The sequence below is a fragment of the Barbatula barbatula genome (genome assembly GCF_947034865.1).
Source record: "Barbatula barbatula genome assembly, chromosome: 3".
Taxonomy (NCBI): Eukaryota; Metazoa; Chordata; class Actinopteri; order Cypriniformes; family Nemacheilidae; genus Barbatula; species Barbatula barbatula.
Window position 1 is genome coordinate 3,438,950 of NC_136764.1, and position 25,804 is coordinate 3,464,753.

Consider the following 25,804-nt stretch of genomic DNA (forward strand, 5'->3'; position numbering starts at 1 on the left):
TATAAGACCCTTAAACATACATGATCCAGTTCACTAGAAGGGTCTGGGCTAGTTTTAGGAGGCCATCTATCAATGGTTTCATTCAACACACTAGTGAAATCTCCTCCCACATAACTTTGGCTGAAGGATCGGAAAATAAATGCTGGAGACTCAATATTTGACAAAAGTAAATCGTTGTTCATTTTGTTGTTGGTGGCATAACAGTGTATTAATAAATAGTTTTCGTCATTCTGATCTAACACGAGTAATATCCATCTACCGCAATCCTCTTTTTCCTAGTTTAATATTTTCTGATCGGATCACTGGTTGATTTTCTCAGAGAGAATTCGGATGATATTCTCCTGCACATCACTCAGAGAAAGTTCACTTCGTTTGGCAGAGGTGTGTCAACATCATTCTTTTGCTTTTTGGGAGGCAGATTTATACTCCGTGTGCTTGAGCAAGAATCACAACTTCCTGAGTTTTTTACTTTACATGCATACGAGTATCAGTAAAACTTCTCTTCTCTTTTATAGTTTTGATCTCCATCTCTGCGCCAAGATCTACAGACATTTTCTGAATTGTGCAGCGAAACTGATGATGGATCAATTGTTGCGCTACTCGAACTTCAATATAGAATCTAAATCGACCACAATAAACAACATAACGACAGCAGCTAGAAACTTAATGGTATTTGTGTTTTCATTTGTACTGTGTTTTACCTGTTTTGTGTTTTTTCCCCTGTAAAGCTGTCAGATCTGTATACTGTGCTCGGCTATAGATCATTCCACACTACCAATAAAGTGTTTTTTGTTATGTGTGTGCATTGTTAGTATTTATATTTATATTATTAATCAATACTTTGCACATTATATGTTAACAGTTATTTACAGTTTTATTTCAGGAAAGTTTCTGCATCACTGAATCTCTGAGCTTATTAAATCAGTTCATGTTAAAGACAGAACACATGACAGACATATGATGTGTAACTGTGAGCTCATGTTGATCATAGTCTGAACCATTTGATAAAGAAATGACCAATAAAACATATGAAGTTTGATCACATTCTTTGTTCTAGTTGCTTCAGAATATTTCAGCTTGATGTCCATTATAGGTGTTTGGTGTTTATCTCTCCAGGTGTGAAACACATCAATATTCATCATCACTTACACTCCCTCACATGTGGAAAAAGTCATTATATTGTTTTATGTCAACGATCATTTAAGAATCAATTTGTATGATGTCTAAAACTATTATTTTATTATAAGTATTTTATTACAAGTATTACAAATTGTATAAGTTCATTCTTTAAAGCAGTAAATGTAGGTGTCCATTGACCTGTAATAATGTATTGTGACCAGACACACGTCAGACTTTAAGAGCTCAGAGATACAGGATGATTCAGAATATGAGATCAGAATGTTATACAAATGGAAATAATGATAAATAAGACACTTTTTAGCTCTTCACAGCCGTCAGCGGTGATGTCACAGTCTTCAGAGAGAAAAAGGCTCAGATGATCGTTACTGAATGAAGGGAATCCTTTCAGTCTTCATGTGATTGTTTCAGTCGAGGCTCAATACTGTAAAAGATTGAGGAGAAACATCAGATATGATATTAATATTCACTCATCTCAGTCATTATCAACATCATGTCACAATGACTTTATACTTACAAATCATATTAAATTAATCTGAGAGAGAGAACACAATACAAGAAGTGCAACCACACCAACATTAACACAAGTGTGAGTACAAAACATTTCTGTCACTTGTCCACAGTAAATAAATCTACTTAAAAATGTCTTGCAAACAAATATATATTTTTGTGTACACTGAATAAGACTAGTCCTAAAATGTGTCTAATAAAGATTATTATGTTCACTGGATAACAATGAAAAGACGACTATGGGAGTCAATGGTGACCCACAACGGCTGAGTTACAATCTCTCGTGTTTATTTGTGTTCAGCACAACAAAGAAATGTATTCAGGTTTATAACAACTGAAAATTATTTACTGTAGCTCAGTGGTAAAAGCATTGCGTTTACATTGCAAGGATGTGGGTTGGATCCCAGGTGATTGCAGATACCTATAAATGTATAGGATAATGCAATGTAAGTTGCTTTGGATAAAATAAATTTTTTGAGGTTGAGTATACTGTGAAAAAAGTTGTGTCGACTAGTCGATGACATCATTAATAAATAAAATAAGAGCTCAGAAATGTTTTGCAACACGATTTGATGGGTGTGGGCGGCTGCAGGAGAATGGAGGGACTCCCGCAAAATAGCCTCTTAATATAAAGCATCCAAAAGCAAATAAAGTGTTTTTCATCTATTGCACGAGAGTAACAACAACTAAAATAAAACTATTTTAAAGCGTGAGGTCGCTGGTAGTAAAAGAGCAGCAGGTGGATCTCTACAGCAGCTTTACGTTACTTCAGATCTGAAGCGAGTGTACAGACCAAACTTCACTTGTATTTACAACAAGTCCACTGAAAGTGTCATGAGCACTAATAGATGAAACAACAGAAACATGTGTCGAGTTTGTTTGTGACGGCCTACGACTTTAGAACAACGTCAATATATTTATTAGCCCACATGACCCGCGACTAGTCGACATCAAGCTTTAAATGAAGTGCCAGAGCATTCATGTCAACTAGTTTGAGCAAACCCTACAGTGTGGTAATAGTTTATAGAAATATAATGATTCAAAAATAATAAATAACTCACAGTAGTGTCTGTAGTTGACAGTGTGGATCCTTCAGTAGATCAGAGAGCAGCTTCACTCCTGAATCTTCTGGATTATTATAGTTCAGATCCAGTTGTTTCAGATGTGAGGGGTTTGATCTCAGAGCTGAAGTCAGAGCAACACAACCTTCAGATCCAATACTGCAGTCAGACAGACTGAAGAGAGAAGAAAATAAATGAGATAATGACAATAACATTTAGACAATAATCAGGAGGATATATTATTTATTATTCATCAGATGTATCAAATTTTGTCCCTTTTTACAAGATACAAGTAATAAATTAAATGATTGTAAATCACAATAATATCATGAATAGTTGAATATATTCAAGTTAGTTATTATAATGATCTCAGTTTGGTGATAATTCTGTATGAACCTGAATCAACAGAGAGTCATTGACTGACAGTCACTGTAGAGTCTCTTACATATAAAGATGATTCTGATAAACTTATGAAGACCTTCATTTACATAATACATACACATGTTTAACTTTATTGCTTTAAGGATTTTCTTACTTTAGTGTCTTCAGTTTACAGTTTGTATTCTTCAGTCCATCAGAGAGCAGCTTCACTCCTGAATCCTTCAGATTATTGTCACTCAGGTTCAGTTCTGTCAGACTTGAGGAGTTTGATGTGAGAACTGACGCCAGTGATGAACAACTTTTCTCTGTCAGATTACAGCCACTCAGACTGAAGAGAAATAGCAGTGAGTTCAAATTTAAGTAATACATATATCCTCAAAATTATTTGATCTCATGTATTTTTAATGAAAGCTTAACAGCATGAGTGACATAAAACCTCAGCAAAACATGAATGTGTGTCTACAAAAAAACAGTGTAATGTTTAACTTTATGCAAATGGAGAGCAACTTTCCATATATTACATTTCTATTTATTATTAAAACTTTTATCCAAAAGGATTTACAAATTAGATACAAGCAGATTGAGATTATCCAAGAGAAAACATTATACAAATAGTGCTGCCACACCACATTTACACAACAAGAGTGAAACAGCAACAATACTTGAAAGTCTCTTGTGATTATAAAAAATAGTGAGTTTATAAACAAAATTATTAGGACCTCTACGGATTTTACAAACACACACGTTATTGCTTTAAGGATTTTCTTACTGTAATGTCTTCAGTTTACAGTTTGTATTCTTCAGTCCATCAGAGAGCAGCTTCACTCCTGAATCCTTCAGATTATTGTCACTCAGGTTCAGTTCTGTCAGACTTGAGGAGTTTGATCTGAGAACTGACGCCAGTGATGAACAACTTTTCTCTGTCAGATTACAGAGACTCAGACTGAAAGAGAAATAACAAGATAACAGTGAGTCACAATGTTAGTAAGACACTTATGACTGTTTTCTGACTGCATGATGGATCTTTCTGATGTGAATAACGCTGACACAAGGTTCATACTTGAAATCTCACAGTATCACAAATGTAATACATATAACAATGTTCCAAGAGAAAGACACAAACATTTAAAAAAATCTCATTTATTTTCAATGAAAGCTTAATAACTTGTTGAGTGACAAGGACATTGCAAAGACAACGTGATCCTGCCGATATGCCTTATTCAACATCCGAAAGGTTAGACCCTATCTCACGGAGAATGCGGCACAACTTCTTGTCCAGGCGCTGGTCATCTCAAGGTTGGACTTCTGCAATGCTCTCCTTACTGGTCTTCCTGCAAAGGCTTTCAGCTGGTTCAAAACAGCCCAAAAGGGTTCATGTGACACCACCTTTAATCTCTCTCCACTGGCTACCGGTTGAAGCCCGGATCAGATTCAAGTCACTGATGTTTGCCTACAGGACTATCACAGGATCTGCACCGGCATACTTCCACACCATACTACACTCCTACACCCCATCAAGAACCCTACGTTCAGCAAACCAGCGGCATCTTGTATTGTCTTCTCATAAGGGCAGAAAATCACTTTCACGCTCATTCTCCTTCACAACTCCTTCCCGATGGAGCAGTCTTCCAAATGGGGTTAATAAGTGAAAAAAATAATAAGTTAAATAATCACACCATAATAAAAGCAAAATAACTCAACAAGGCTGAAGTGTGCTCACATAACAACTGCACTCAGCAGATGAAACAAAACAATAGAAACAAAATGTTAGAATAGTAGGAACAGAACAGCAGCCATGGAAGTCCCAATCCGACCCAAACACTCAGCACAACATGTGCTTATCCGCAAACAGCCCAGCACCTCTAGCCAGGGCACCAGACTGATAGCAGAATAATGACGCGATAGATAAACACAGCGCAGCACATTGACCCCATGTCCAAAACAACCACCTTAATATACCCGGATGAATGAGACGCTGATTAACTACAAGCCTCTAGGGCGGAGTCAACACACGCAGAGAGGGCGCCACCCACTTCACTTCACTACATAAAAAAAGATCATATAAATATATATATATATATATATATATATATATATATATATATATATATATATATATATATATATATATATATACAAACACACAAGGGGGCTTAATTTATTAAATATTTATTAATTTTCAGAAAACATTGTCTGGACTATTGTTGGAAGAAAATATAAAGACTGGAGCTCTAGGAACTTGAATGTAAGACCCCTGCCCTACAGCATTCAGACAAAACAGTGAAACAAAGTGTGTATAATGATGCTCATTAAAGATCTTCATATATTAGACTGCTGTATATTTCTTGTATGTTAGATGTTCAGGTGAATCTTTTTGGATTATCTGGATGTCACAGATTTAGCTTCAACCTCGCCGCTGCTTAATAACAATAAACTTCACTGTGACAAGATGAGACATGTTTTATATTTAATAATGTTTGCTGTTCATTTCATTTAATGTTTGGTGTATATTTTAGACTCGGACCTGATGAACGTGGTCGTTTGTGGTTGTTATTAAACATCTGTCTGTGGGTTTGAAGCGATTGTCACACACAGTATAAATGACAGATGCTTTAGTAGATATTTGTTGGAGTCGCACTTTTGCTGCAGAGTTAGAGCTTTAAAAACACATTTTAATGGATATGAGGGTTTGTGTTTGTTATCTGTAAGTCTCTGTGCATGTTCATGCATTCATTCAGTGTTTTGGATTCTTGTGAAGGATTTGTTTATGTAGCGGGGAAAAGTGACAGGGCCCCTTTAAGAGCATTTTCTTGGGGCGGAGTTGTGCACATGATTAGATTCCCAGGTGCTTTATAAGACCAGAGGAGCAGTTGTTTGCATGGGCTTTGTTTGCTGGTTGAGACTCAAGAAGGTTATCATTGTTGCTACTTTCACTCATTCAGTATTAATTGCCTCTAAAGTGATGTACACACTTTAGTACACCTGTGCGCCTTGTTTGTAGGCTGTTATCCTCCTTTCCTTGTATATAGTTAGAATTAATGATTTCAACCATTTTTGTGGATGTGTTTTAGGCTGGTTTGATCTCCCTGATGGTCGTGGGGCTGGTGGATGGATGTTAGTGACCATTGAAAGTGGTACTGTTCAACCTTTTAGAGCATCGGTAGGGTTTATGTGTATTGGGAGTGATTTAGCTGCAGCAATATATATTTATTTGTGTAGTTGATGTTTAGATGATTTTATATTTATGTAACATTTGGTCTATTTTTGTTCTCCTTAGGATTTCCAGTTTCTTTGCCACTGCTGACTTTCCTCCCCTTTCGGTTTTATGTAACTTATTTTGCTTTTTTGGGGGGGTTTGCTGGTTAAGGTTGTTTTGATAATTTCCTATTTAATATTGTGACATGTCTAGTACGGCTGGGTATGGTTACTCTTATTAGTCTGCATCAGGGCTGTTTAAACTACAATGGTCGCTTCCTGAGCATCAGTTTTACTCCGAGAACCAACTCATTTGTTCTTTTGTTTAGCGGATCACTATCGAGTGCTGGTCTCTTTGGTGGATACTCTCCTGTGGTGCTGCCATGTACACTGTGTTGTTCACATTTATTTCTCTTTGGGTGTGCGCGTGTGTGTGTTTCCCTTTTATTAGGCACGTGTACTGGTGAATATCACAGGGGCAATAGTGTGGGCCCATGCCAGTGTCCGGTCAGTCCTCCTCGAGTGTCTGTTAGTTTGTCTTTGGGTTTGTTTCGTCTCTTAAAGTTGGTGTTCTCTATTTTAAGATTACTGCTCCAATGGTGATTACCCTGATTAATAATTCAGGCCTTTTAATAGGGCGTGTCCTTTTCTATAAGATGTCTTTCAATAAATTGTGAATTTTGTTCTATTTGAGAAACTCGTCTCCATTCCTTAGGTTACAATGAATCTGTGTCTATAATTTAACTTCACTCTCCCTGTGAGGGATTCAGGGTGGCGTAGTCAGGCGATGTTGATCGGGCATCTTAATTTTATAGTGCCCTCGTGCTACATTTAGATATGATGTGGTATCATTTATGGTGACGTTACTTAGGAATATCGCTGTTGTTTGGCCGGAGGAAATTGACATAACCAAGGTTTTGTTAAAACGCCGCCACTGTCAACTACATCAAATTTACACAAGAACAAGAGTGAAACAGCAAAACAAACAACAAAAATACTCGACAGTCACTTGTGATTATTAAAAAAGTGAGTTTATAACTAAATGATAATTTGATCAGTAACTCACAGTAGTGTCTGTAGTTGACAGTGTGGATCCTTCAGTAGATCAGAGAGCAGCTTCACTCCTGAATCTTCTGGATTATTCCAGTTCAGATCCAGTTGTTTCAGATGTGAGGGGTTTGATCTCAGAGCTGAAGTCAGAGCAACACAACCTTCAGATCCAATACTGCAGTCATACAGACTGAAGAGAGAAGAAAATAAATGAAATAATGACAATAACATTTAGACAATAATTAATAGCAGAATTACTTAATATAGTTAATTATACTTTAATATATTTTTATTATTCATATATTATAATTCATTAATGTATCAAATTATGTCCCTTTTTACAAGATACACATAATAAATTAAATGATTGTACATCACTGTCATTATACAATAATATCATGAATAGTTTAATATATTGAAGTTAGTTATTATAATGATCTCAGTTTGGTGATAATTCTGTATGAATCTGAATCAACATGAATCAACAGAGAGTCATTGACTGACAGTCACTGTTGAGTCTCTTACATATAAAGATGATTCTGATAAACTTATGTGTAACCGGGTGAAAGTAAGAGCCCCCACGCTGTATAGTTACCTGGTTTTAATTCCCTGGGCAGGTGAAGGTAATAAGTGAAATGTGCACTTACTGCTCACTGTGGAAATGTGTTGCGGCTCCTTTAATTGATTATCTCTGTGTGTGCGAGAGAGGGAGAAAGCGCCGATGCGAGTGTGAGAAGCTGGGAAGCGCACGGGCCTGATTTGGTGAGAGAAGACGTTGATAAAGTTCATAAGACATTAAAATAGTGATACATATCAACTTATAAGTGTTTATTGATTGCAGCCTTAAGGGTCTGGTCAGTGGATGGTTGCATATTTTGCACGTCCGTTCAGCTTTCTCATTAGCTCGTGTGCGATGTCTTCACATTAAGTGTGCTCGTCAGAGGCGTCTGAAGTTAAGAGCGTGAGTGTTTATTTCAGTTTACAGTTATAATATATATATATAATAGTGTAACTCACATGTAGTCTGTGTTCATTTAAAGTTGCAAAAAGTCACTTAATTACACTCTCGTGTTGTATTAGAGGGGAGAGGTGAAGCGCCATTACTCGCACGTGAGCCGCGGTCCATGTGAGCACTCGGGTTTGGGAGAGGGCCGCAATGTGAGTTGTGATATGTTTCTTTGTTTTATATATCTTTTGGTTTTAACGAAATTTAACTGTGTTCAATGTGTATTTGTGAATGCTTTTGACCTGATATATGTAAGCAGCAATAGTGTAGTATGGCTTTGAGTGCTACAGATGTGCTGCATGTGCGTATATGTTTTGCAATTGTAAGCATTTAATGTTTCATGATGTATCTTTTTCTGTTTCCCCTTTCTCTATAGTCACTACCGTTGTTTATTTGGGGTGGTTTAAGATAACTATTCTCGTTCCACCACCGAACGGGCAGACTTATTTTATGTTGTTTTGTTTTGTTTTGTTTTGTTTCTTTTCCTTGGTACTTGGTGTACCAATTGACTGATTCTGAATATAATGTCCATAATTGAGTATATTTTCTTCTAAGTCTGACTAATTTATCTTTAATGCTGCATCCCTTTCGGGTGTAGTCGGGAATAAAAGAACCCCAGTTAATGTGTAGTCAGTGTTTTGTTTTTATTAACCAAGTAATTACAAACCCGGCCACATATTTTGGTGTCAGAAGTGGGATTTCCTTTTTTTTGGTTGGGTTTTTCTTTAATGTACACAATTTGGTGGGTGGTATTTAAACAACGGTAGTGGACAGGAGCGGAATAGTGCTGAAAGGACTGTGGAGAGGGTCATCTGTTATTCCTGGAAGAGCCAGTGTGCCACAACCACTGAGTGATAGCGCTGTGTGAACAGACTGTTTATGAACTGAGACTTTCTTGCATTGCGCTTCAGTGATGGATGCAGAAGGTATGGATGATGCAGTCGTCCAAGCCGAGGACATTCGAGGAGCAGCTTCTGCGGCTCCAGAACTGGACATTGAGGGAGGTAACCCCATGTTACAGCTTCAGTCACAAATCCTGGAACTGGGAAAAAGACATGATCAAGTAATGTCAACTTTGGCTAATATGAACAATGTAAATACTAGATCATATGTGTATATTCCCAGAGAGAAGCAAATTGTACCCTTTTGTGGTGATCGTGGTAAAGAATGCCAAACTGTAGATGAGTTCATTGAGGAACTTGAAAGAGTAATTAGGGTGAGAGGGTTGAACACAGAGGATCAGGTAGATTTTATTCTCTCTCACTTAAGGGGCTCAGCACTTGATGAAGTCAAGTTGTGTATGGGGGGAGAGGATAAGCTGCCTAATGATCTGTTCACGTATCTAAGGGCTGCCTTTAGAGAAAAGCGAACAACCTCACAGTTATTACATGCTTTCTATGCACGAAAACAATTGGACGGTGAGGATTTCCGAGATTATTCTCATGCCTTATCGGTGATGTTAAATTCAGCAATTCAGCAGTCGCCCAACATCGTTCCAAACGTACAGCTTGCAGTGAGGGATCAGTTCATAGAGGGGGTGAGGGATTCAGCTCTTCGCAGAGAACTGCGTAAGGTAGTTCGTGAGCGGCCTAGCGTTACGTTGTTTGAAGTCCGTGAGGAAGCCTTAATGTGGTTTTTAGAGGAAAGACCCTGCGGGGCAAATGTGGTTAGAAGTCGAAACCTATTGGGTGTTGGTACAGGTGAAGAGACTGGGCATGTGAATATGACCACCACCGTACCAAGTGACTTGGGTGTAGCCTTTCAAGAAATGGTTAAAGTAATCACGCAACAAGGGAAAGCTATCAGTGAGCTTACTAATGCTGTCCGTGATCTCACTACCCAGAGGTCCAATCCAGGGGGCGAGAAATTGAGTAAAGCTAAGTTTAAGCCGAAGTACACCCGTGATGGCCAACCTATTTGTCTTAGATGTGAGGGCATTGGGCACTTAGCCCGGCAATGCACCACACCACGCACCCAGGAAAATCCTGCCTCCGCTGCGCCAGAATCTCCGGTTCAGGGAAACGGGGCGCCTCCATTGTGAAGAGCCGAGCAATGAGAGGAGGGTCAGACGGCTCAAAGAATGGCCCGCTGACTAGAGAGCGGTTCCTAGAACGTGCAGTGGGGAAATGCCCAGATGTAGAAATTCACATTAGGGGTGTAGCTGTCAGGTGCCTATTGGATACTGGCAGTAACGTGAGTACCCTGAGTGAGAATTTCTTTAAAAAGCATCTCCACGGAGAAGACAAAGACATGCATTGTACTACCAAATGGCTAAAGATTACCGCTGCTAATAAGTTGCCCCTTCCGTACTTGGGGTATGTTGAACTGGATATACAGGTGATGGGGTTGACTTTACCTGGGTGCGGGTTCTTAATCGTGCGTGATCAGGATGCCATAGAGGATGACTCAACACCTCCAGGGATAATGGGTATGAATATAGCACAGCGTTGTAAACAGATGATTCTGTCAGAGTTTGACAATGCCCTAGAGGGGACATTAGACTCAGCCTGGAGGGCTGCCTTTAGCAAGGTACAGGAGGCTTCACTGGTTGAGGCAACAACTATGGTCAGAGTAGCAGGAGATGGCAGGGAGCACATACCAGCAGCCTCTCTGGCTATAATTCAGGCTAGAGTATCAAAAGAATTTACAGCAAACAGAGGCTTGGTGGTGTTCGAACCAGGGAACACCCAGTTACCCAGAGGTCTGGTCCTGGTACCTACCGTGGTGTCACCTGGGAAGCGCGTGTTTCCAGTGCAGGTAGTAAACCTCTCCCCTGAGGATGTGTGGCTACCCCCCAAGGTTAGACTAGGGAATCTTACCCAGGGCCATTGTGTGGAGAGTAGCTCTTGCGAAGTGAAGTTCCAGCGGCTCTCTGCTGAGCATGAGGAAGTCACCGTTAGCCAAAGAACAATTACAGCGGTTGAAAAAGATGTGCAGTGCCCCCTAGAGAGAGTACAAATAGGCGGTACCTCTACCCAACAGGTGGAGATAAGGGCGCTTCTGATGAAATACCTGGATGTGTTTGCCATCTGTGATGAGGACCTTGGTTACACAGACCGGGTAAAGCATGAAATTCCATTGACGGACAACATTCCTGTTTCACAACCGTACCGCCGAATACCCCCAAACCAATTCGAGGAAGTAAGGAAGCATATCGCTGGATTGCTAAAAAAGGGTGTTATACGAGAGAGCTCAAGTTCATATGCTTCGCCAGTGGTGTTGGTTCGGAAGTCAGACGGCAATCTGCGTCTATGCGTGGACTACAGGAAGTTGAACTTGAAAACTAGGCGTGATGCGTTCCCACTACCGCGCATTGATGAAAGCCTAGATGCTCTGGGTGCCGCCAAGATATTCTCAACAATTGATCTCGCAAGTGGCTACCACCAGGTGGCGGTTCACGAAAAGGACAGGCTCAAGACCGCGTTTATAACACCATTTGGGTTGTTCGAGTACGAAAGAATGCCGTTTGGCCTATGTAATGCGCCAGCGACGTTCCAACGTCTCATGCAAAGCATAATGGGTGATCTGGTGTTTCAGATGGTACTTGTCTATTTGGACGACTTGCTCGTGTACTCTAGTACATTCAAAGACCATTTGGTGAGGCTTGAGACCGTGCTTCAGAGGCTGAGGGAGACCGGGCTAAAGATTAAGGTGGAAAAGTGCCACTTCTTGCAGTCTCAAGTAAAGTTTCTGGGACACGTCGTGTCAGCTCAGGGAGTGAGCACGGACCCAGAAAAGGTGAGTGCCGTGCAGCAGTGGCCGGTCCCTAAAACCCTGAAGGAGCTGCGGTCCTTTGTAGGATTTTGCAGTTACTACAGAAGATTTATTGAGGGCTTCTCCAAGGTTGCGGGCCCCCTTCATGATGTTGTGAATCTCTGCAGTAGCCTTGCGAGTGCTGCTCAGGCCAATAGGTTGTTTAAGCTCTCTTGGACACCCGAGTGCCAACAAGCCTTTGAGCACCTCCAGGAGAGATTGACAACGGCACCAACACTGGGGTATGCAGATTTTAACTTGCCTTTCGTGCTGGAGACAGATGCCAGCAGCCTGGGTCTGGGTGCCGTGCTGTATAAGTACAAGAATGGGAGAAAAACTGTTATAGCCTATGCAAGCCGAAGGTTGAGGGGCGCGGAGCATAATGACAGAAACTACAGCAGCATGAAACTGGAGCTCCTAGCCCTCAAGTGGGCGGTGGTGGAGAAATTCAGGAGCTACCTGCTGGGATCTAAGTTGACCATAATAACAGACAACAATCCCCTCTGCCATCTTAACACTGCCAAGTTGGGTGCCATAGAGCAACGGTGGGTTGCTCAGCTTGCAGTGTTTGATTTTGAGGTGCAGTACCGTCCAGGGCGGTGTAATACAGCCGCTGATGCACTATCCAGAAGGCCAGGACTGGAGGAGGAAGAGGAGGTAACTGAGGATTCAGAGTATGATGGCTGTGTAGCGATTTGCAATGCACTTCACACAGGTACTGTTGTAGAGACTGAATTGGCAGTGTGTGTGGACAGGGAAGAAGCAGGGCTGCTTCAGGCTGTCATAGGGGACGAAGATGATGAAGGCACTCTTGAGAATACTCTGATGTTGCCTGGATATACTAAAGATGAGTTTCAACGGTTTCAGGAGGAAGACCCCACCATTACTGTGTTTATGAACTTCTGGAAAAAGGAAAAGAAGCCCACAAAACAGGAGAGAACAAGTCTATCTCGCTCAGTGCTGTCCTTACTCAAACAGTGGGACAGGATCAGAGAAAAAGGAGGGTTGTTGTACAGAGCTGTTGACGATGTGTTCAATGGGGAATGTCTCCAGTTGCTGCTCCCTGCGTGTCTTGTAGAACCGGTGCTGCGAAGTGTTCATGATCAAATGGGACACCAAGGTGTTGAGAGGACGCTAGCCCTGCTCAAGCCGCGCTGCTATTGGATAGGAATGTATGATGCAGTGGAGAAGTGGGTGAAGTCATGTCAACGATGTGTGTTAGCCAAAATGCCACAACCTAAGATTCGGGCACCCTGGACTCCCTTCTTGGCTTCACAGCCATTAGAAGTAGTGGCAATGGATTTCACCATACTGGAGCCTGGATCGGATGGGCGGGAGAACGTCCTGGTCATAACTGATGTTTTTACCAAGTTCAGCCAGGCGTTCCCTACCCGAGATCAGAAAGCAGACACCACGGCCAAAATTCTTCTGAAGGATTGGATCCTCAAGTACGGTGTGCCACAGCGCCTTCACTCAGACCAGGGAAGGAATTTCGAGAGTGCGGTTATTGCAGAGCTTTGTAGGTTGTATGGGATTAAGAAGTCTCGCACTACACCACATCACCCGCAAGGTAATCCGCAATGTGAGAGATTTAACCGTACGCTCCACGACCTTTTGCGCTCACTACCACCTGACAAGAAACGGAAATGGCCGGAGTACCTACCCGAGCTGGTGTACGCCTATAATGTGACTCCCCATGCCTCGACTGGCTATTCTCCTTACTATATGCTGTTTGGAAGGGAGCCACACTTACCAGTGGATGCCTTATTGGGTCAAGAGTCAGTAAGAGAAAAAGAGCCTACCTGGTTGGCCATCCACAGGGAGCGGCTTCGGGACGCCCATACTAGAGCGCGAGAGTACGCTAAAAGGAAAGCGGCGGACCGTGTTGCCAAGCGTGAGAATGAGGTATATTGTCCAGAAGTGGCCATCGGTCAGCATGTGTACTTACGATATCGTCCACTTGGACGCAACAAGATCCAGGACGCGTGGGCACCTACAGTTTATCGAGTGGTGGAGGTTCATGGTACAACTTACACTGTGGAACCAGTGGAGGGAGGTCCTGCTAAAAGAGTCCATAGGTCCAACATCAGGCCCTGTCCAAAGTGTGTTCCAGTGCCGATGCCAAGGAGCAGAGCGACCACTGTGAAAGTACCCATCCCGGAGGTAATGGAAGACAGGCCTTCATCAGAGGTGGAGTGTGTACTCGTGGAGGAAACCAGAAGGACTGAGAAGAACTGGGCAGACCCAGCATGTGTGGAGTTTCCGCAGGCCAGTGCAGAACCAGGGGATGGTGCGGAAGCTGTAGTGGAGGGGGGACAGGAAAATTATGAGGATGTGCAAGGGATTAATGAGGCTGGTTGTGTCGGAGAGCTTATCCAGTCTGAAACTGAAAGAACCGATTTACCTCCAGAGGTGATCGTGACAAAGCCGGTCCCAGTTCTTCGAAAGCTTCAGACCAAAAGTCCGTCAGCCGAAGCACCCTGTCCTTTCCCACGAAGGTCTCAGCGCTCCACTGCTGGTGTTAACAATAATCCGAACACGCTGCCAAAGTCTGCTTGTAATGCTATTTCTTTCAGTCCTGATGTTCTTTCCCAGGTTATTGCTGGTGTAGTTTTGTATACATCTGGGAGATTACAAGTAGCTGATGATTAAATGGTAGTTGCAGTCACCGAGGACGATGACTATAGGCAGGGGAGAGTGTAACCGGGTGAAAGTAAGAGCCCCCACGCTGTATAGTTACCTGGTTTTAATTCCCTGGGCAGGTGAAGGTAATAAGTGAAATGTGCACTTACTGCTCACTGTGGAAATGTGTTGCGGCTCCTTTAATTGATTATCTCTGTGTGTGCGAGAGAGGGAGAAAGCGCCGATGCGAGTGTGAGAAGCTGGGAAGCGCACGGGCCTGATTTGGTGAGAGAAGACGTTGATAAAGTTCATAAGACATTAAAATAGTGATACATATCAACTTATAAGTGTTTATTGATTGCAGCCTTAAGGGTCTGGTCAGTGGATGGTTGCATATTTTGCACGTCCGTTCAGCTTTCTCATTAGCTCGTGTGCGATGTCTTCACATTAAGTGTGCTCGTCAGAGGCGTCTGAAGTTAAGAGCGTGAGTGTTTATTTCAGTTTACAGTTATAATATATATATATAATAGTGTAACTCACATGTAGTCTGTGTTCATTTAAAGTTGCAAAAAGTCACTTAATTACACTCTCGTGTTGTATTAGAGGGGAGAGGTGAAGCGCCATTACTCGCACGTGAGCCGCGGTCCATGTGAGCACTCGGGTTTGGGAGAGGGCCGCAATGTGAGTTGTGATATGTTTCTTTGTTTTATATATCTTTTGGTTTTAACGAAATTTAACTGTGTTCAATGTGTATTTGTGAATGCTTTTGACCTGAAATATGTAAGCAGCAATAGTGTAGTATGGCTTTGAGTGCTACAGATGTGCTGCATGTGCGTATATGTTTTGCAATTGTAAGCATTTAATGTTTCATGATGTATCTTTTTCTGTTTCCCCTTTCTCTATAGTCACTACCGTTGTTTATTTGGGGTGGTTTAAGATAACTATTCTCGTTCCACCACCGAACGGGCAGACTTATTTTATGTTGTTTTGTTTTGTTTTGTTTCTTTTCCTTGGTACTTGGTGTACCAATTGACTGATTCTGAATATAATGTCCATAATTGAGTATATTTTCTTCTAAGTCTGACTAATTTATCTTTAATGCTGCATCCCTTTCGGGTGTAGTCGGGAATAAAAGAACCCCAGTTAATGTGTAGTCAGTGTTTTGTTTTTATTAACCAAGTAATTACAAACCCGGCCACATATGAAGACCTTCATTTACATAATACATACACATGTTTAACTTTATTGCTTTAAGGATTTTCTTACTTTAATGTCTTCAGTTTACAGTTTGTATTCTTCAGTCCATCAGAGAGCAGCTTCACTCCTGAATCCTTCAGTTTATTGAGACTCAGGTTCAGTTCTGTCAGACTTGAGGAGTTTGATCTGAGAACTGACGCCAGTGATGAACAACTTTTCTCTGTCAGATTACAGCGACTCAGACTGAGAGAGAAATAACAAGATAACAGTGAGTCACAATGTTATTAAGACACTTATGACTGTTTTCTGACTGCATGATGGATCTTTCTGATGTGAATAACGCTGCACTTGCCACAGAGATGAATAACAGTCAAAGCATTAACAGATGGATCTTTAATGATCACTTCTGATCTCATTTCTATGTTTCAGGATATCGTATGAAGCATCAAGGTGTCAGGAACGTGTTGAGGGAACAAGGACAGAGAACCCAAGTGCAGACAGCGGGGTCAAAGGTCAACCCTTTCTGATCCGCGTGCGCTGCTTCTCTCCACCAAAGACACGCCGCATGAAGAGCAGCAGACACGTGTTCATGTTAACAACAGTAGTGCAGGTCAATAGACTCACAACAATAAACTAAATACAGCAACTTTAAAGGATTTGTATCTGTCAGTCTGTTTACTGTTTGATAAAAGTCTCCAACCTTTCCACCAGATTTGTGATATTTTATGAACCACAACCTTTTTATCTATATTGAGCATTAGCATTATTGATCAGCATTTAAACATTTGTGACCCTGTGAAAACCCAAACTAAAGTCTCAATATCTAACTTATTATAACAAGCATCAAATATTAATTTCAAGCGTTAATTTCATGATTTTATGTAGAAAACAGTGATATAAATTTTGCTTTTGTAATGAACAAGGATCTAATAGTGAAATTGAAAGACAGAAGTAGTTCTGGTATGAAGGGCATTGAAAGGCTTATTTAGTAAGTAAATTAGTTTTCTGTTTATGATGAGAGCATTTTAATAGTTACATTACATTTGTTGTTTGAATGTTGTCAGTAGTTTTATATTGACAGAATATCAATTATCAGACTTCTATTAAGAGGACATTCCCCTCGCCACAGAACCTACAATACATAGATACATACTGTGGATATCAAAATATTAAATAAATGGCCTGATAAAAGATCATATATATACACACAAGGGGGCTTAATTTATTTAATATTTATTAATTTTCAGAAAACATTGTCTGGATTATTGTTGGAAGAAAATATAAAGACTGGAGCTCTAGGAACTTGAATGTAAGACCCCTGCCCTACAGCATTCAGACAAAACAGTGAAACAAAGTGTGTATAATGATGCTCAGTAAATTAGAAGAAACTATTTGAAAAATCCCTTACAGGTGTTTAATAAAAAGTGTATGGTGAGGTAGGGGTAGCAGTGAGGTCTTTAATGTCGACAAATGGCAATAAATTGGCAATTATTTTTTATTTTAACAGTCACATAACAATCTCATCTGCACAAGTCAGATGTATAAATATTGAAAGATAAATAATATTTGTTACGTTAACTGTGAATAATTAAAACTGTACTCCATGTGCCAGTGTTGTGCAGTCGCAGTTCTTTGCACGAAATATCTGCGCATCTTTTTGGATTATCTGGATGTCACAGATTTAGCTTCAACCTCGCCGCTGCTTAATAACAATAAACTTCACTGTGACAAGGTGAGACATGTTTTATATTTAATAATGTTTGCTGTTCATTTCATTTAATGTTTGGTGTATATTTTAGACTCGGACCTGATGAACGTGGTCGTTTGTGGTTGTTATGAAACATCTGTCTGTGGGTTTGAAGTGATTGTCACACACAGTATAAATGACAGATGCTTTAGTAGATATTTGCTGGAGTCGCTCTTTTGCTGCAGAGTTAGAGCTTTAAAAAACACATTTTAATGGATATGAGGGTTTGTGTTTGTTATCTGTAAGTCTCTGTGCATGTTCATGCATTCATTCAGTGTTTTGGATTCTTGTAAAGGATTTGTTTAGATATGATGTGGTATCATTTATGGTGACGTTACTTTGGAATATCGCTGTTGTTTGGCCGGAGGAAATTTTGCCATAACCAAGGTTTTATTGAAACGCCGCCACTGTCGACTACATCAAATTTACACAAGAACAAGAGTGAAACAGCAAAACATAAACAGCAAAAATACTCGACAGTCACTTGTGATTATTAAAAAAGTGAGTTTATAACAAAATGATAATTTGATCAATAACTCACAGTAGTGTCTGTAATTGACAGTGTGGATCCTTCAGTAGATCAGAGAGCAGCTTCACTCCTGAATCTTTTGGATTATTATAGTTCAGATCCAGTTGTTTCAGATGTGAGGGGTTTGATCTCAGAGCTGAAGCCAGAGCAACACAACCTTCAGATCCAATACTGCAGTGAGACAGACTGAAGAGAGAAGAAAATAAATGAAATAATGACAATAACATTTAGACAATAATTAATAGTACAATTATTTAATATATTTTAATAATTTCATATATTATTCAATTATTATTCATTAATGTATCAAATGATGTCCCTTTTTACAAGTAATAAATGAAATTATTTTAAATAGCTACAATAATAGCATGAATGAATATGTATGAATCTAAATCAACAGTGTCAGGATATGCAGAAAGCAGAATCCAAACACAGGCAGCAGTTGAAAATAAAATACTTTATTTAAATAAACCTTATTTAAATAAAAAACTTAAAAAGGGCAAAGAATAAACTAACAAGACTTAAACATAAAACAAGGTCCAAGATAATCTAAATAATAAATCCAAACACATGACAGGGAAATGGTCAACAGGAACAGGGTTGTTCAACACGGAGACACGATGAGGCAAGATAACACAATGAACCGACACGGGACAATAAACAGAAGGGATCTAAATAGGGACACTAACAAGGATGATGATACAGAGCAGGTGAAGGGAATGAACACTAACAGGACAAGCATGAGCGGAGAAGGAAAGGGGCGGAGCCAAAGACGAGACCTGAGAGAAAGCACATTGTCATGACCACCAATACTGTGTTTCTCTCCACACAAAACACTTGATACTGTCATGATCCTGCGCTAAGACTAGAAACACCTGACTAGACCTGACAGAACCATGATACAGAGAGTCATTGACTGACAGTCACTGTTGAGTCTCTTACATATAAAGATGATTCTGATAAACTTATGAAGACCTTCATTTACATAATACATACACATGTTTAACTTTATTGCTTTAAGGATTTTCTTACTTTAGTGTCTTCAGTTTACAGTTTGTATTCTTCAGTCCATCAGAGAGCAGCTTCACTCCTGAATCCTTCAGATTATTGTCACTCAGGTTCAGTTCTGTCAGACTTGAGGAGTTTGATCTGAGAACTGACGCCAGTGATGAACAACTTTTCTCTGTCAGATTACAGCGACTCAGACTGAAAGAGAAATAACAAGATAACAGTGAAGATATAAACACATCATGAGATAATGTTTGAACAATGAGAATCATCTGCACAAGAGCTGAAGCAACATCTGCACCTGATAGAGAATCACTGCAAGAACTGAACCCTGACAGACGATTATAAATAAAAAACAAATGAATGAAAATCAGAAAAAGCCACAAGAGAGCAGCTCTCACTCTATAGATGCAGTGAACAATTCCATCATGTTTTATTGTCTCTGTAGGACATTAACTACAGTAATGTGGACTGTTAGATGTTCAGGTGAAACTGCAGGTAAAGACTCACTCAGCTGTTCTGGATGCTTTGATCACTGGCAGAAGCCTCAGAAGACCTTCATCTGATGGATCATATTTACTCAGATTAAACTCATCCAGCTTCTCTTCTGAGTTCAGTAACACAAACACCAGAGCCGACCACTGAGCAGGAGAGAGACGGACTCCAGTAAGACTAAACTCATCTCCTCTGTTCACATATGTTTGTACTTCCTGCACTAGAGAATGATCATTGAGTTCATTCAGACAGTGAAACAGATTGATGGATTTCTCTGGAGAGAGATTCTCTCTGATCTTCATCTTAATGTACTCGACTATTTCCTGTTTACTGTCAGAGCTTCTTCCTGTCTGTGTCATCAGATCTCGTAAGATTGTCTGACTGGACTCCAGTGAGAGACCCAGAAGAAATCTGAGGTAAAGATCCAGGTGTCCGTTCTCACTCTGTAAGGCCTTGTCCACTTCACTCTTCAGTAAATCACTCATGTTTGATCTCAATCCGCTGAAGTTTTCTGATGTTTTCTGAAGAAATGACAGAAACTTGAATAAAGCAGCGAGAAACTCCTGAACGCTCAGATGCACAAAGCTGAACACCTTCCCCAGGTTCAGTCCAAACTCCTCTCTGAAGATCTGAGTACAAACTCCTGAGTACACTGACGCTTCTCTGACATCAATGTCACACTCTCTCAGATCCTCCTCATAGAAGATCAGGTTCCCTTTCTCCAGCTGTTGAAAAGCCAGTTTTCCCAGAGACTCAAGACTCTTTCTAGCCTGCTGAAGATCTACCTCACATTTCCCATCATACTTCTGACTCTTCAGTTTGATCTGAAACATCAGGAAGTGTGTGAACATGTGAGTGAGAGTCTTGGGGATCTGTGCTGGACTCTCTGCTTCACTCAACATTCTCTGGAGAACAGTGGCTGAAATCCAGCAGAAGACTGGGATGTGACACATGATGTACAGACTTCTGGATGATTTCATGTGTGTGATGATTCTGTTGGCCAGACTCTCATCATTGATTCTCTTCCTGAAATACTCGTCCTTCTGAGGGTCATTGAATCCTCGTACATCTGTGATCAGATCAACACACTCAGGAGGAATCTGATTGGCTGCTGCTGGTCGAGAGGTGATCCAGATCAGAGCAGAAGGAAGCAGATTCCCCTTGATGAGGTTTGTCAGCAGCACATCCACTGACGCTGATTCTCTGACATCAAACAAACTCGGATTCTCTGAGAAATCTAGAGGAAGACGACACTCATCCAGACCATCAAAGATAAACACAACTTTATAATCATCAAAGTCTGTCGATCTCAGTTCTTTTGTATCTGTGAAGAACTGATGAAGAAGATCCATCAGACTGATATTTGTCTGTTTGATCAGATTCAGTTCTCTGAAAGGAAGTGGAAATATGAAGTGAAGATCTTGATTTGTTTTTTCTTCAGCCCAATCCAGAATGAACTTCTGCACAGAGACTGTTTTTCCAATTCCAGCGACTCCTTTAGTCAGCACACTTCTGATGGGTTTGTTTAGTTCAGGTGAGACTTTAAAGATGTCATTACATTTGATTTGTGTTTCTTGTGTCTCTGATCTTCTGGATGCCGTCTCAATCTGTCTCACCTCATGTTCATTATTGATGTCTTTACTCCCTCCCTCTGTGATGTACAGCTCTGTGTAGATCTCATTCACAAGTGTTGAGCTTCCTTGACTTGAGATTCCTTCATTCATTCTCTGGAATTTCTCTTTTAGTCTGGATTTGTGTTTCTTCATGTATAAAGGGGCCAATTCTGATAAACAAAGAGAATATAAATAAAAATACATGTGTACGATTAGAAAAAAATTATATATTTGACCTTAAGAGTGTTTTAAGATTTTGCTGATCATGACATTAGATGAACACAAAAAGCTTCATGGTTCTATTCTGTTGATTTATTAACTGTAAATGTATTTTCACTAATAATCATCATTAAATACAGACACTGTGTCTGTTCGTCTGAAGGTAAAGTGATGTCAGAGTCACATGACTGAGAGCTCTTACTGGTCTGTAGTTTGTTAGCGAGGTCTGTCTGCTTCATCTTCCTCAGGACGTTCAGTGTGATCTTCAGAAACATCTCTCTGACTCTGATCTGATCTTCATCATCCTCCTCTTCTATCTCAGAGCATGATGGGTAATCTGGACTCAGTAGACTCTTGAAGATCTTCAGCTCTTTCTTCATCAGAGAGATGAGTTTGTGCTCAAGCTCCTGAAAACATTGTTCAAACACACATGATTTAGTTTTCTTATGAAGGCAGAAAAAGGTTTAAAGCTCATTTTAGTGAACACAGTTTTCTTCTAAATTGCTTGAACCTCATTTCATGAAACTTATAACACATTTAAACACTATAAACACACATCAAAACTACACAAACAAAATCATATTTTCTTTCATTCATATTTTGCCTTCAAATGATTCTCAAAGCATCAAATACACATCAGCATTGATAACACTCAATATGATCGTGACTTCTTACTACAATGAATCAGTTTGAAACTAAACATCTAAACGTGTTTCAGAATCATCAGTAATAATAACAGTAATCTGTGTAAAGCTGCAGTACGACTGACAGTAAAAGAATCTCATGAAACGCCCCTTAAACATACAGCTCTGATTTTGGGCTTAGAAACATATTTTGGGATAAAACTATTTATTCATATTCATATATACATGGTTGTTACACAGTAGTTGCTTTGCCTCCATTTCTCAACTTTACACACACACAGACACGTGCACAGGGGGGTTACTCAGGTTGCCCGGGCAACTGCCCATATGCCCTTCTCGACTCACGTTGCCCTTCCGAGGTGGAAAATAAATAAATAAAACAATGGATGCAGTTTTTCACATACGTCTAGATAAAAAAAACCGCAAAGCCTCATTCACTTCCATATTCGGGCAACGAAAGTGAAAGTCAGAAGGGGAAGGTAAAACTCTGTTTACGTGGCTGCAGCGCTGCACGCGACCGGCACCTGAGCTGAGCCTGATGTTGCATGAGCGGCCCAAGAAGGAGATTGTCGCAGTTGTCGGGTGATACGACTCAACGTTGTCTAGGGCGTCCGGGGCAAACTCAAACCGGACACTCATTTGTCCTCCTTTTTGGAGTTGTGCTGCATCGGCCTAAACAAAACCCGCTTTAGAACCTTTATTGTGACGCAGCAGCATAGCGTCTGTTGCCGTAAGATCTCCAGTCAAACAAATGGTTGGCTGAATGACGTGTCAAATAAATATCTGATGTATCATTGGTTAAAAACGTAAACAAGCCTCCACGACGTGGAAGTGGAGTCCACATGTTGACTTCGTCACATCATAACGGTAACTTGCTGAAACTTCAGACCTCATTTAATCTGGAATGGACAAAAGAGCACAACTTTATATAAAAAGGCAGTACAGACACTTTTCATGGAGGTCGCTGTGAAGTGGACGTTTGTAGCACTGAGAAACAAAGTAACCGACGAGCTGCAGGAACATCTTCAGGTCAAATAATTTTTCAAAGAATTGTCTGGCAATGAATAGAGTAGACTGTTTCAGAATCACTGTATCATGAGACCATCATGAGACCACACGGACACATACAAACACACACACACACACACACACACACACACACACACACACACACACACGAACACACACACACACAGACACACACACACACGAACACACACACACACTGACACACACAGACACGAACACACACACGCACACGGACACACACACACACACACACACACACACACACGAACACACACACACACTGACACACACAGACACGAACACACACACGCACACGGACACATACAAACACACACACACAGACACACACACACACGAACACACACACACACTGACACACACAGACACGAACACACACACACACTGACACACACAGACACGAACACACACACGCACACGGACACATACAAACACACACACACACACACACACACACAGACACGAACACACACACGCACACGGACACATACAAACACACACACACACACACAGACACGAACACACACACGCACAGACACACACACACTAGCGTGCACACACGCACACTCACCTGGAAAACAGACTCCATGTTCTTCCCTTTGATTGAGACATTTGTTGTGTTTCTGTAATGTAACAATAAATGAAATATGTGTTTCATACAGTGAACACATGGATTAATGTGTGTATCTGTCAGTAAAGTGTTCAGTGAATATCTGCAGTAACATCAACAGCACAGACTCAGATCAGAGAATAAAGACTAATGAAGTGATTTACTCGTCTAAACCATCAGACTGTTCTCACCTCACATCTGGATCATCACAGTCTCCTGAACTGAATTCAAGTGGATGATGCATTGATGCTTCACTCTTCATGGACACACAGCTGGGTTTAGGAGATTCTCCAGCAGTCAAACTACAACAACATTACAACACTTTACTTCATGTTCAGTTTTATGCGTTATTCAATAAAGCACTTGTATTAATGAGATATTTCACTCAATAATAATACTTTATATAAATTATAAAAACATATTTTAATATAATTCATAACAAAATAATTAGTAAATGTCTCTACATTTTAAATATTATAAAAACACAAATAATAAATTAAACTAAACTGAAACTATTTAAACTAAAGTAAGTTATTAAATACAAACTCTTACATCTGTCAGGTCAAAACACATCTAGCTATAGACAATAACACATTTAAGTTTATTAAAATCTTTCATTTCTCACCTTTTGGTCTCTTTGGAGAGATTCATGATGAACACACAGTGTCAGAATATAAAGAGTTAATCTCAAACCTGTAAATAAAATACTGATGTGTTATGTGTCATCTCAGAAATACACACTTCTTTCCCATCAGTCCGTCCACAACATTGAGCTTCACATTTGCTCTTAACAGAGAAACTAAGTTTTCAAAACGTCACTTTTAATGTTTTGAGTTTATAAACACACTTCCTGATTCCAGAAACAACACAATATTCAAGACAGTTCTTCAACCAATAAACTTACAGTTTTTTTCGATTGCTAAACGACAGTGAGCACAACTGGAGTCACATGTGCAAAACTCTAACTACAGTCTGCACTACCAACAGTCACCTGAGCTAAACTGTTCACATCACCTGCAAAACTCATTCAAAGCAACACAACTCTTAACACACGACTCAAAACAGACTCAGTGCATCCAAACACAATGCACAACCCTCACTGAGATAACACACACTGTCACTCACAACACACTGAGAGCAAAAACACCAATACAGAAAATACAAAATTTTCATCTTTACAGTTTCAACAATTTTAGTGACTTTATACAAAGTCATATTTCTCCTCTTCCTCCTGTTGGGGCCTTTGGGTCCTGTTGTAAAAATATATTTTACAGTCCAATTTACTGTAATATATATCTGTGTAAATATTCTATACTGTAATTGCAATACAAAATAAATTCCTGTAATGTTTTCATTTACTGTAAGGTTGTAAATCTCAGCTGTTTGTATGATGGAAAATTGGCATTACAGATGTCACTGTGGATCTTTGCAGATTGTGTTGCACCCTCAACCCTTCCTCTCTCAATGAGAGACCATGATTCACCACAGGGTCTATAAGTGAAGCCCTTATTTCATCTGAAATTGCAATCAGCAGTGTTTGAAAGGCACAAGGCTGAAATCTATTCTGTTTTGAATGTGTGGTTCACAGTTTTGACAGCAGTGTGTTAGCATTTGAACAAAGTGCTGTAAATCCACAGTGTTGTGCAGGTTGTGGTTAAAGTTGTGGGATAAGTGTGTAGAGTTTTGAAAACTGTGTTCAAGCAATGAAAACCGAACTAGAGTTTGGTCCACATGAACTGCTGCTGTGCAGACTGTAGTTACAGTTTTGCACATGTGACTCCAGTTGTGCCCGCTGTCGTTTAGCAATAGAAAAAACTGTAATGTGATGTTCAGATCAAGACGATATTAAATCTACTGAATAAACATGAGGCTGTTTATACTTACTGTGTTTTTAGCTTCTTTATGATTTATTTTCTTGAACGAGGCTTTGCTGTAAAATGGCTCCTGCTGTAATAGTTTCACTTTCATCTGCAGCTTCCT

At 40.1% G+C, this 25,804-nt stretch overlaps 1 protein-coding gene across 2 annotated transcripts in view; it reads right to left on the reverse strand.

The window, feature by feature from the left end:
• Nucleotides 1–25,804, reverse strand: part of LOC306891685 (NACHT, LRR and PYD domains-containing protein 3-like) — a 153,803-nt gene extending 127,999 nt beyond the window's left edge. Inside the window, exons 1-14 of one of the 2 annotated variants that reach the window (XM_079452153.1) lie at nucleotides 25,709–25,804; nucleotides 24,450–24,517; nucleotides 24,016–24,126; nucleotides 23,786–23,837; nucleotides 21,726–21,930; nucleotides 19,707–21,474; nucleotides 19,221–19,394; nucleotides 18,201–18,374; nucleotides 15,982–16,155; nucleotides 7,351–7,524; nucleotides 3,859–4,032; nucleotides 3,244–3,417; nucleotides 2,709–2,882; nucleotides 901–1,561 (exon numbers count right to left, since the gene is read on the reverse strand). In XM_079452153.1, coding sequence (XP_079308279.1) covers nucleotides 1,525–1,561; nucleotides 2,709–2,882; nucleotides 3,244–3,417; nucleotides 3,859–4,032; nucleotides 7,351–7,524; nucleotides 15,982–16,155; nucleotides 18,201–18,374; nucleotides 19,221–19,394; nucleotides 19,707–21,474; nucleotides 21,726–21,930; nucleotides 23,786–23,837; nucleotides 24,016–24,126; nucleotides 24,450–24,475 — 3,417 coding nt within the window. In that variant the 5' untranslated portion in view covers nucleotides 24,476–24,517; nucleotides 25,709–25,804 and the 3' untranslated portion in view covers nucleotides 901–1,524. Of the gene's footprint in view, nucleotides 1–900; nucleotides 1,562–2,708; nucleotides 2,883–3,243; nucleotides 3,418–3,858; nucleotides 4,033–7,350; nucleotides 7,525–15,981; nucleotides 16,156–18,200; nucleotides 18,375–19,220; nucleotides 19,395–19,706; nucleotides 21,475–21,725; nucleotides 21,931–23,785; nucleotides 23,838–24,015; nucleotides 24,127–24,449; nucleotides 24,518–25,708 lie in introns of those variants that run through there. The other variant, XR_013786381.1, reaches the window with a different exon arrangement.